The sequence below is a fragment of the Leopardus geoffroyi genome, chromosome D3 (assembly GCF_018350155.1).
Source record: "Leopardus geoffroyi isolate Oge1 chromosome D3, O.geoffroyi_Oge1_pat1.0, whole genome shotgun sequence".
NCBI lineage: Eukaryota > Metazoa > Chordata > Mammalia > Carnivora > Felidae > Leopardus > Leopardus geoffroyi.
In genome coordinates, this window is record NC_059339.1 from 67,147,138 (window position 1) to 67,159,163 (window position 12,026).

A 12,026-nucleotide genomic window follows, 5' to 3' on the forward strand; every position below is an offset into this window, starting at 1 on the left:
CTGAATTTAACTTTTGAAGTCAATGAGTTTTCCATCTTTTTTGGGTCACGGTTGGGGGAGGCGCTGAACTATTGAGAAGAAAGGGAACAGCATTATTCAGACTGCTCCAGTTTTTGTGGTCTCACTGCTTTGGGGGGGAACAATTATGCTCCGCTGGGGGCGGGGGGGGGGGGGGGAAACAAAGGAGATTGGTGGATTAGAGTTGGTCAATTAAAGGGTCTTTTCCAACTTCTATAAGCAGCCAACTCAAATGTAGGAAGGAATCGAGGCCCCAAAGCCTTTGAAAGGCTTTGTACAAGACCAGAAACCACATTTTTATGGAGGACCATTGGCAGAAAAGAAGCCCTCTCAAACACACTGAATATTTCATTTCTGTGGGGAAATCTGGTGATTCATCTTTCCTGCGCATATGTAACTGATTCAGCCTAAAGGTGCATTTAAATAATAATAATTAGCTTGAAGGAGCCTAAAGGGGATATTTACATCTTTGTAGGAGGGCTGCTCCTCCAGTGATGGATGGTGGACCGGGCTGCCCGGGCTGCTGCCACCGCCGCCGCCAGCTTTCTGGGAGGCCAGAGGCGGGGGCGGGGGCGGGGGCAGGTCTGAGCCGCTGGGGTCGCCCAGCTTCCCGTCCTCCTGCAGCAGCCTGGAGGAGTTCAGGGCGAGTGGGAAAGCGCCCGCCGCGGCCGGTGCGCGGTCCCGGCTGCTCGCCTTCTCTGACAGCCCTCGGCCCTGGAGGTAGCGGCCGCCCCCGACTAAGGGGTCCCCTAGCAGGATCCCCGTCTCCTCGTCTTCCTCCTCGTCGTCGTCGGGGTCTCGACCTTCTTCCTCCTCTTCTTCGCCCTCGGGGGGTTTGTGGCCCTCCACGTCCACCTCCTGCTCTTCTTCCTCGTCGTCCTCGTCCTCGGAGCTGTCCTCGCTGGGGTAGCTGCAGCTGGTGCCCCCGGGGGACAGAAGGCCTCGGTGGTGCGGCTGCAAGGCCAGCGGGGGCGGCGGGGGCGGGGGCGGCGGCGGGGCCGGGTGGTGGCGCTCAGAACCCGGCTCGTCGGGCTGCGGGGGCAGGAGCAGCAACGGTGACGGCGGCTGCGGGGGGTGATGATGATGGTGGTGGTGCGGGTGGTGATGGTGATGGTGGTGATGCGCTTGGGCCGAGTGTGGCGCTCCCGCTGACGCCCCGTGCAGCTTGGCCAGGCTCTCCGCGTCGTCCTTGCCGCCCACCGGCCGGAAGGCGCTCGAATGGTGGTAGCTGCCTCCGCCTGCCTTACGCCCCTCCAGGAGGTGCGGATGGTGGGGTGCGGGCACTCGGGCTCCCGCGGGGCCCGCGCCGGCGGCCGCGGCCCCTGCACCGGACACGGCGCCGGGGTCGGCTGGCGGCGTGGAGCCCGCGCTGCAGTCCCCGCCGCTGCCGCCCGGGGGCGACTCGAAGAGAGTGTCGCGAGCACCCGCGCCCCCAGCCGGAGGCGGAGGGCCGGAGCCCGGGCCATTGGCCACGACCGGAGGGGGCTGACCTGGCGGGGGAGCGGCATCAGCGCTCCCACCGGCGCCGCCGGGCTCGGCCAGGTCCAGGAAGGCCTGGCGCAGCAAGGCAGGGCTTTCTCCAAGCGCGCAGCCGAGAGCCGAGGGCGGCTGGGGCGGGGGCTGCAGGTAGGTGGGCACGGGAAGCCCGCCTGGGGTCCGCGGAGGCCAGAACATGCAGAAGGGCGGGTAGAAAGCGTCCTTGCGGCCCGCGGGCCAGAAGAGGCCGGACAGGCCGGCCTTGGGCGCCGCGCCCGCGCTGCCCGCGCCCCCCAGGGCCTCGGCCGCAGCGCCCGCGTCCTCCTTCTTATGGCACAAGCCGAAAGCGGCGGCTGCGGCCGGGAAGGTGTAAGGATGCGGGAAGAGCCCCCCGCAGCCGGGAAACTTCTGCAGCACGCCCCCGAACGAGCCCTTGCTGGGCACCGGGATGACCGGGTAGCTGCGCGGGCCTTTGGCGCCAGCCGCCGCGCCCGCGCCCGCGCCGGCGCCAACGCTGGTCACGCAGCCGCCCCCGGCGCCGCCCCCTCCCGCCCCGGCGCCGCCCGAGGCCGCGGCCACAGAGAGGCTGGCGGCGGCGGCCGAGAGACTGGCGGCGGCCACAACGGCCGCCTCCTGCAGCGAGTCGTCGTCGTCGTCGAAGCGCGGCCGCTTGTGATGGGCGTGGGGCGCTCCCGCCAGCTCGGCCAGGGGTGGCGGCGGCGGCGGGGGCGGGGGCGCCCCCAGCAGGTGCGGACCCAGCAGTCCCCCGCCTCCAGCCACCGCAGCCGCCGCTGCCACGGCGGCCGCCTTGACCGAGCTGAGCGGGTGGCAGGCGGGGTGCGCGCCGGGCTGGGGCAGCGCGCGCTTTCTGCTACCGCCGTTGAACATGGCCTTGACGTCCTCCCAGGCGAAGACTAGCTCGTCCTGGGGACTCTTGTCGGTGAGCTTGAGATGACGGCGCCAAGAGTTGAAGTTGGCTGCGTCCGGCTGCGTGTACTTGGCGTCGGGCGTACGGTGGGAGTGGAAGATGAACTTGTTAGGTGAGAAGTACATGTTGCAGTAGCTGCATTTGATGCACTTGGCGCGGGAGCTGTTGTAGCGCGCGGGGATGAAGCTACCGCGGCAGCCCCAGGCGCACTCGTGAGACACGTCGAAGGCGAAGTTGTCGGGCAGCTTGGGCGGCCTGTTTTCGCCCAGGAACGACTTGCACAAGCGCTCGGCCTCACGCTTGGTGATCATGCCGCAGCGGCGCGATGAGATGGGCATGGCCCCGGCGCGCCGCAGGATCTCCAGCTGCACCGGCGTGCACTGCACGCACGTGATGCCCAGCGCCACACGACGGTTGTGGATCTCGTTGTAGCTGAAGTTCTTGAGGAGAGTGTTGGAGATCTGTGCCAGGCACAGGCGCTCCTGCCCGTCGATCACCAATGACACGATGGGAATGCCGTAGAGGATCACCTGGCCCACCTGGTTGGGTTTGAGGTTGGCGTGGCCCGGCCGCGGCTGGCTCAGCGCTTCGGGCTGGAAGGCGCTCGACGGCGATGCCAGCAGGATGTCGTTGGGCCCCGGCAGCGGGCTGGAAGCCATTTCCTCCGCCGCGGAATCCCGGGCCGAGCCCTCCGGGTCTGCCTTGGAGACTGGAACGGAAAGGAGAAAGCGTTGACTAGAGCTAAGACAGAGGGGTGGGTTGAATCGCTTAACTAAAGAATTATAAGAACTTCCTTGCTTTGGTTGAGACAAGGTTAGCGCTGGGCAAAGGAACCAAGTTTCAGACAGAGGAAGTCATTTCTCTTAATTTTCTTCAAGGTCACCCTTTGGAAATGCAGGGATTGGGAAGTACTTTTCTTCTGTTCTAAACATCCAAAGAAAGTTAACTGTTTAAAACAATGCAATCAATTCCTAAGAAACTCAAGACCTTGTCTGCGATTTCTAAAAGTTGTTAGAAAAAAATGGCGTGCCCGCCAGAAATTAGAAAGTAATGATGACAGTTGTAACTCTTGCAGATTCTAAAAGTTCTGGAAAACTGGGGGTTGGCCATTGAAACCCAAATTTAAAAAGAGAGACCATTTACATTTGCTTAAAAATAGATTGATTTTGGTTAAACAGTAAATCCAACCCTTTACGAAAGTGATTTTTGTGGTATTTGTGGTTTCCTTGGGGGAAATACGCTACTGGTTGAGACACGACTTATTAAAGCAAAACGAAATCCCTTCTCCCCACCTTTGCCATTGGGTATTTTGGTACTGTAATTAGATTTGTTTTGAAAGATGGGGAAATGTACAAAGCCATATACATGATTGCACCAAAATAGGGCGCCTCACTTTCAATCTTTCAAAAGCCACTTGCTGAACTCTGGTGGTTCTGGTTCCATAGAGGTAGCTCAGAACGACGAACTTGTAGATTTGTAGGCATTTAGAAACAGTTTTCTGTCATTTCCGTGACAATGAGCAAGTAAGTACAGGCCAAGTTTGAGAAGCCCAGAAACAGTCTAAAGAAACTAACAGTTCCTGGGGATCATTATTGGCGGGCTTTAAAAGGCCAAGTGAGTTTGGAGATGAACCTCTTTCTGTACGCTTCTTTTTCTGATCTATGTATTCATCTCTGTATCTTTAAGGGGGGAAAGATGACCCTGGGTTTAGAGATTTCGTGGACGAGGTAATCTGTAGGGATGTCGGAAGCGGAAGCCCAGCGTTGGGCCTGCGGTAAAATTTCTATCATCTTCGGTCATTGGGATACCGTAAGCGGGGAAAATTTCCAGTACGTTGAAAAATACACAAAAAGCAAGCGAAAGAAATCTTTGTGATAAATGCTGCTAAGTCAAAACCAACAGAGTTGTTCATTCCCTAGGAAGACAGACAGTGACCTTTCCACGGCTACATGTCATGTGGGGTGCCGTGGCTACCACTGCCCTTCGCCCTGGAAAATCACCAGTGGCCACTAGCATCTCCGCTCTTGGCCAAGTACGCTGGAATTTGCTATTACAGCGATTTCAGAGGATATACTGTCCTACCCTTTCACCCAAATTGCCACATCCTTGCCCTCTCTGAGCCCCTGAGACATCTATCCCGTCGGGTCCCTTTGCCCTGCTGCCCCCCGGATCCTCAGCTCTCATTACCTTCTGCGGCCTCTAGGAAGGTTGAACAAACCTCGACATGATCAAACGAGAGGAGAGCCTGGCTTGTCACTTCGGATGGATCGGAGACAATATTTCCAGGGGACAGAGCGTTAAATGGCAGTTCAAGGCACAGTGATACCTGAGCCTAACATAACCAGCACTAATTTCTCCAAATGGTCCTTCAATGCTCATTTGCCCCCCAAACAGGATTCTTATGATCGGCATAAGACCCTGGGATTAACAGGAACTCTCGCTCAGGAGCAACGGCGCTCCCCCGGCCTGGCCCTGGCGGAGAGCTGACCTCACGTTCGAGACCCGAATTCTTAGCAGCCTTAAACTGGGTAAGGTGCCGCTTCCTGAGTGCCTTCCACTTTCACCCCAACCCCTCCCAGAAACTCCTATCAGAACAGAGACACAAATAAGAGGGTTGAGGTTGGGGGAGGTTAAAAGCGAGTGAGGGGAGAAGAGACAGAAGTTAGTTGACCTGAGAAAGGAAGCTGGCGAACTTCCCTGTCCGGCTCGAGAGCCAGAGACCCCCAACTTGACTCCCCTTGTTCCCAAACCAATCGCCACCCTAGCCCGCCGCTGCCGCCGCCGCTCAACCTAACCCGGAAAATCGCACCGCTGGGAATCTCAACTCGTGAGTCGCGTGCTGTGTGCCCAGGCAGGGCCGGCAGGTTCCGCAGTACCTGGTAACCCCTAAGTGTCTTTACGCGCGTGGCTGCCGGCCCATCTTCCGAGGGCGCTCGGAGGCGAAGCATCCAAGCGGGTCCTCGAATCCAGCGGGCGGGACTCCGAAGGGCTCCGCGTGAAGATCCTGGCGCTCGTGGGCGCTAATGGAGCTCGAACCCGGGTCCGGGGAGAAAGACAGCCTGAATTGTGTCGGGGCGTCCCCTGGACCGCAGAAAGTGTGGGCGCGCAGAAACCCGCGGCAGGCGAGCCCCAGGTGGAGCGCAGTCTGACAGCGCCTTTCTCTGTCTCTGAACTCCTGTCGGACCGAGGGGACGCCACCCAGCGGGCAAGGTGACGTCACCGTCTCCCTGACACTCCACATTAAAGGGCTGGCATGTTACAGGGAGGGAGGGGGAGAGCGAAAGCGAGAGCGAGCAACACCGAGATCCTTTCTCAGCAGGCAAGAAAGCTAACACCTAACCACCCCGCAATTGACAACAACCTCTTCGACCCAGAGCAAAAAACATCAGTAGTGCTGTAGCTGTGGACCAGATTTAGGGGTGGATAGTAGAACAGTCTGCGTGCATCCCAGGGACCTGGATCCTAGAGGCCCCGGATCGGAGAAGGACGTCTCTAAATTGACTGTATCTCTGCCGGTTGTTTGTCCCCTCCCCTTATGTCTCTGAGCCACCTCCTTCGTGAATGATCCCTCTGGCACAAGGTGCAAACCAGTAGCCTCACTGTGTCTCCGAAGGTATAGAAACCACAGTCAGCTGGAGAACAAATCAGCTTCAGCGCCTCGTTTGAAACACTGTGAAATGAGACAAAAAGGAGAAGTTTCTGCGTGGGGTTCCCAATCTAAAAACTAGGAAGGAAGCATGAAGAGTGTCCTTGCTTTCAAATATACATTTGCTTTTTAGGACAAGATACAGAAACTCATTGTAGCAGTCTCTATTTTAGAAAGCGTACAGTTAAGTAAGGACCCCAGTGAATGCACACAGGCATCCGTCAACTTCATTCAGAATAGTTCTCCAACCCATTTTATAAGACCCAGGCAGGCCACCTCAGCACAAGGAAAAGGTGAGTCAGGAAAGCAGGGAGGTCCCCAAACCTGACCCGCCACTGAGCCACTTGCCAATTCTCCCAGAAAAGTAAATTTCTCAGGGAACTATGTAGGAGCATGCACAAAATAAAATACAAATAAAGGCAACTGGGATGAGAAAGAACCATTCCCCACAGCTTCCCCCAAGTGAGGCATACCCCAAGATACAGTGAAATGTCAGTGTATTGCCTCCTCATTGATCACCTGTCAGGAGTCAAAATGACTACCCTTAGTTCATCAGAAAGAGACACAGCTATCTGTTGAGAGGACATTCTAAGAAGTATATCGGCAGGGGGTGAGATTGGGGGATCCTTTAAATTCTTCCTTTACTATCATAGCTGATTTTTTTTTTATTGCCGCCTCATAAACACACAGGCTTAGAATTGGGCAGGCACATTGTGGAAGTGACCAAATGACCTCCACTAGCCGGGAAGCCCAACCAGCCTCCATCACAATATTAATGACAAACTACCACTAAGTACAAGAGTGAAAACGTGCAATCCTAACACCTCATCAAAAGTCAAGAAAACCGAGAAGAGTGGATTAAACAGAAAAGTGGGAGGTATAGGATTTGTGGCTGTTTTAAATCAAAATGCCAAAAACACAGTTTCAGAGCTATGAATATTGTGACTTTTTTCGGGAGGGGGAGATAAGTTTCAAAGGGCAATGAAATAACTTTTTGCCCATTTCCTAGTTTCTAAAGGCCTTAGTGGCACAAATTAGACTCTGTCCTAAGGTGCTGAAGTCAATGGACTGCTCCTTCTCCAGTGCCTTCCAAGCCTCCCATCCTTAAAAAAAAAAAAAAAAAAAAAAAAAGGAAAACTCACATTTTGTGTTTCCCCAGTCCATTAGCCAAAAGAGCATCATTGTCATTCACAAATCCCTTCCCTCCTAAGGCTGAAAGGCATTTCGCCCTTCCGAAGTTTCCAGAGCCAGGCCTGGTTTTTCCTACCTTCCCTGCCTCCTCTCTGGGGTCTGGAACTTTCAAAAAGCAAGGTCCCGGCTTGCTTACTGTTCCTAGAGCCCAGGCTGCTAGGAACAAAGTGTGAGCTGCTTAGAAAGGAAGACTGACAATGGGCCAGATTTTAAGACTTGAAAACAGAAAAATACCTGAAAAGTCCTATCAACTCATTAGCGCGCCCATTACGTCGCTCTTTGGTTGCTGCCGAGGAGGAAGCACCATGGGGTTTTCCCTTTTTAGGGAACTGTTCCCATCTTTGTCCCCTCTTCCCAACTCCTTTTCCCCTTACAGATCCCTATTTTGAAAAAAAAAAAAAAGTATCTTCAAAATTATCTTTCCTTGAAAAGAGAAACAGGATGAATCTTTATCTTCCCTCCCACCCCGGGTTACCCTGAGAAGTGAATCCCCCCCGCACTCGATGTTACCTGTAGCCACCTCCTCCCCTGATTGTTAAACACAAACATTTATACATTACTTTGGGGGCTTACTGCCATACAAACCTGGGACTTTATTTTAATGCAAAAACGTTTCACTGGGAAGAGAAATGTGTGGTGTTAGGTTAAGTTCCTTTGTACAAATAATTCTAAGGTAGCTCAGAATTTTATTTCCCTCAATGAGTCTGGGGTGCCTGGTTGGGCTGTCAGACCAATTATATTTTTGGAAGGTGCACCCGAGGGGGAGAACAGTTGTTCAAAGCCAGACTCTCTATTCCAGAGAATCTGCAGCTGGACTGCAAAATTACATCTTGTTAATATGTTTTGAGCAACTTTTTGCCACCCACTCTCTCTCTGACTCTGCTTTTCTTCTCAGTTTGAAAAAGTCTCCTGGTGGTTCTCCCATTTTCCTCTCGTGGACCAGGGGCGCCTGATTCTTGTCAGTCCCTGTCCTTGCCCCTGAGACCCTGGCAGGCTCAGGGAGGAGCCAGCAGTGGTGGGAGGCGGCAGGTCGGGCCGAGTTAATCAATGCTTTCCTATTCGAGCTGACATGCATTTTACACGTCGGGACTCTCCTCAGCCGGCTAATTGATTCAAATTGTTTTATTGGTTAAACTGGTGTCACCCGTTTGCATGATGTATCACCGCACGGAGGAGAGCATTTCCACTCTCATCTCCGTTCCGGGCGGCTGCGGTTCACCCAGGCCAGGGACAGGTAAAGGAGCCCAGACACCGGACCCAAAGGAAAACCGCAAACCGAGCTGGCCCCCGCGGAACTGGAGAGGCGACGCCTCGATGCAGGCTCACGGGGCTGTACGGCAGGCTGGATGGAGGTTTCCGGCTACTGCTTTTAATAACTGGGTGAAGCGAACCCAAACCTGGCCGGGGAGTCCTCCACTTTGGACGCAGTCTGTTTCCGAGCTGCGCGGAGGACCCTGCGGGTTTGAGCCCGAGGCCAGAGCAGAGGCAGGATCTGTTCGCGGTGCTGACGCGAACGCACCGCTCAGAGGCGTAGCCGACCCTAATGCATTCAAGGCCCTCCCGGAAGAAGGCTCCCATCCTTGTAACCGTCAGAGCCCTAGATTCGTCTCTAGGCTCGAACATGGCTTTGTAGCCTTAAGAGGCAGGCAGAGTGGGGGCACAGAAACATACTGCCTACCTCTGCCACACCTGCCCCATTTCCATGGACGGTTTTTGCATGGGCCCACAAGGAAGATAAAGGCCTTAATATAAATTCATTACAATTACAAACACCAGGTATTTTCTCTTCTCCCACTCTGAGTCTTGGTATTGGAGAACCCATGACAGTTGCAGAGAAAAGAAATACTCTCCATCCCTCTCATTCATTCCTCTTTACCCCATTCTCAGCTCTTAGGCAGAAACATTATTTTTTCTGTGTCCCTGACTTTGATATTTCTGCATCAGGCAGGGCAAGAATGTTAGCTCCAAGTCTGCTAAAGGAGACTCACATGATCCAGAAGGAAACTGGAAGGCTGGCAGAACTGGAAGGGACACAAGAATTCGGGTGTATCAGAAAGTACAGGAAATTCAGTCAGATGAAATGCTATAAATGTCTCCTTGATCACTTAGGAGCTGTGGATTTTTGCTTTTATAACCTAACCTCCCTAAACCCCAGTTTCTTCATCTGCAAAATGAGGAGATTGATATGTAGCTCACAGGGGTGTTTGAGAGTTAAATAAGATAATGTACGTAAAGTGTTTGGCACACAATAGTCATTTAATATCTGGTAGCACCTTCCTCAGAGAAAGGGTACAAGAGCTAGGCCTGCACTGTTACAACATAACATTAGGAATGTTCAATAGTCCCAGAATAAAAGACATCAAAGGTAGTTTAGCTTAGTGGTGAGCAGAGAGGGAACCAAGTTCCCTGGAGGAATCTTAGTCCCTTTCCTTAGAGCTTCGTTATCCTGCCTGTAGCTGGTCTAGTGTTTATTTTGTATACAGGTAGCCAGAATCCCATCAAATGTTTGCTTATCCCATTTTAAATATGTTTAATAGAAATTAGCGATGACTATGACCATAATGATAAGACTTACTGATAGTCCCTAGTTTTCACTTTCTATCCAAAGGAGCTTCCTGAAGCCTGGCAAGCCCAGCTCAGACTCCCTGGTTTTTCCTCCATTGCTCTAGCTGGAGTTACATGAAACAAACCAAGGATGAGAAGCAAGTCAAAGACTCATCCATGATGGAAGTCACGGAAGAAATGAGAAAAGCCTCTGCGCATTCTGAGGCTGTCTCTTTTTCTTTGACTCTTCTCCAAAATATTGTCTATAAACAAGGAAGGGCCTTTTTTTCCTCGGGTAGAGAAGCCTGGGAGGATAAAATGGGAGCACAGACATATGTATCTAAGCCAGAATTGGGGAAAGGAAGGGGCAATGAACATATCTGCACCTGTATCCCTGCCTTGGTGATCCCTTGAGATCCTCATGCACCAATGGCTATGGCAATCTTCTTATCTTTCAAACAAACAACTGTCAGAAATGGACTGTGGGGGAAAGAATCAAGACTTAAATCCCCTTAATCAAAGGAAATCATTCTCACAAGAAAATTTGCCCTTGGGTATGTGGCAGGGAAGGCTCTTACCCCACCAGTTCCCAGAGGCCAGGGACGAATGGAAGCATTTGCTATGGAACTTTCTTTTTTATAACAAAGAATTCACCTTTCTTTACGAGTCCTCACAAACGTGTAAACACGGCAAGGTATACACATGGGCACGTAGTTTACATGAAGTAATAAAATCCAGAATGGAACATATCCTTGGTGTGCTTGGTGGTTATTTAGCAAATATTACTTGACCAAGATAAAATTCAAAGTCACGCAAAATACCTGAGGACACACATATGCCCATGAATACATGCTCCTTGAACACACCTGTGAATGTGCATGGAAGAGGGACTCTGGCACAAGGAATAGCCCACTAGGCTCTCTCCCTTCCCTCTCTTCTTTCTCTCTTTCTGTGCATGCATACACATATGTACCCGCCCCTTCCACTTCCCTCCTCCTCATATTGGGAAGGAGGGGGTCCTTTGAAATGGAGGTGGTCCCAGCTGGAAAACCCCAGAGCTCATTTAGATCACATCACTTCAGGCTTTTGTCTCTGCTCCTGAATAACCTAGGTCGCTACAACAAAAGGATAGGCATCTACATGGAGTTTTCATTGGCAAAGATGTATCTCAAAGATGCTGCTATAATAATGAATAACGAGGCAAGATGCTTGCTTTTTTTGATTGCCACTCCTAAAGAAGGGAGAGGACAAAAAGGGAGAAAAAGAGGGGGGGAAAGTGGAGCAAGAAATACAGGTTGTGGGAGAGAAAACCAAGGCAAGTATTTGGGTGAATTTACGCAAAAGACTCTTTAATTGGAGGAAGACCAGCTATCACCAAGAATAAGAAATGTGGTTTGGGTTTTGTTTGTTTGTTTGTTTGTTTGTTTTGTTTTTTGTTTTTCGTTTTTTTTTTTTTTTTTTATAAACGAGCTCTTTTGTTTCAAGAAACCAATTTAAGAAGTAACTGAGGCTGAAGAAGCAGAAAGGGTGTGGAGCAGGACCTTTCAAAGCTTGGGGAGGGGAGGCAGAGAAGTGGGAATAGGGGGAGGGGGTATGTATTGTCTGTTGACATGTCACAAGAGAGAAAATGACATAGATATACATTTAACATCTTCCCAGCTGACACTGGTGGAAGGAACATTGGATTTTATTTCCTGGGGAAATGAGGGCATTTTTTCCTGTTCTCTTCCCTCCCACCCCTCCCTATTAGAAAATTTGCTACTTTGCCAGTGAGCTTGATCCCATTAGCTAATACACTATTAAACTATCATGTGCTCTCTGGCTACCCAGTGAACATCATGCTTTCAGCTTTTCTCCTGCCTGCAGTCGTTAACTCAGTGGTAGCAAAAGGTGAAATTAGATATTAGGAAAATAAATCCCAGGAAAGAGGGGGGTAGAAATCTGAGTCATTGATTTTTTTTCCCCCTGAAACATAGCAACCAGTGAACATTGAGAAGAATTTTCTTTTTGTGTATTTAAAAGTTTTTTTTTTAAAACAAAAAAGGCTTTCCTCTGTGGGATTAGGGGTTCAAAGTGAAAACAGCTAACCAGACCAAAGGCAATACCAATCCCAAACTTTTTCAAGATGCGTTATGATATCATCGACAAACTCTTAATGTTGGCAAATAATTAAATTTTCCATCTTTTAGAACTGTGTAACCTTGGGTGTCTTAGAAACAAATT

The 12,026-nt window shown here is 51.8% G+C and overlaps 1 protein-coding gene across 2 annotated transcripts in view; it reads right to left on the reverse strand.

The window, feature by feature from the left end:
- The window catches only part of SKOR2 (SKI family transcriptional corepressor 2), a 45,197-nt gene extending 39,626 nt beyond the window's left edge, over positions 1-5,571 (reverse strand). The window contains exons 1-2 of one of the 2 annotated variants that reach the window (XM_045457906.1): positions 5,299-5,571; positions 484-3,131 (exon numbers count right to left, since the gene is read on the reverse strand). In XM_045457906.1, coding sequence (XP_045313862.1) covers positions 484-3,081 — 2,598 coding nt within the window. In that variant the 5' untranslated portion in view covers positions 3,082-3,131; positions 5,299-5,571. Of the gene's footprint in view, positions 1-483; positions 3,605-5,298 lie in introns of those variants that run through there. The other variant, XM_045457907.1, reaches the window with a different exon arrangement.
- Between the last annotated feature and the right edge of the window lie 6,455 nt (positions 5,572-12,026).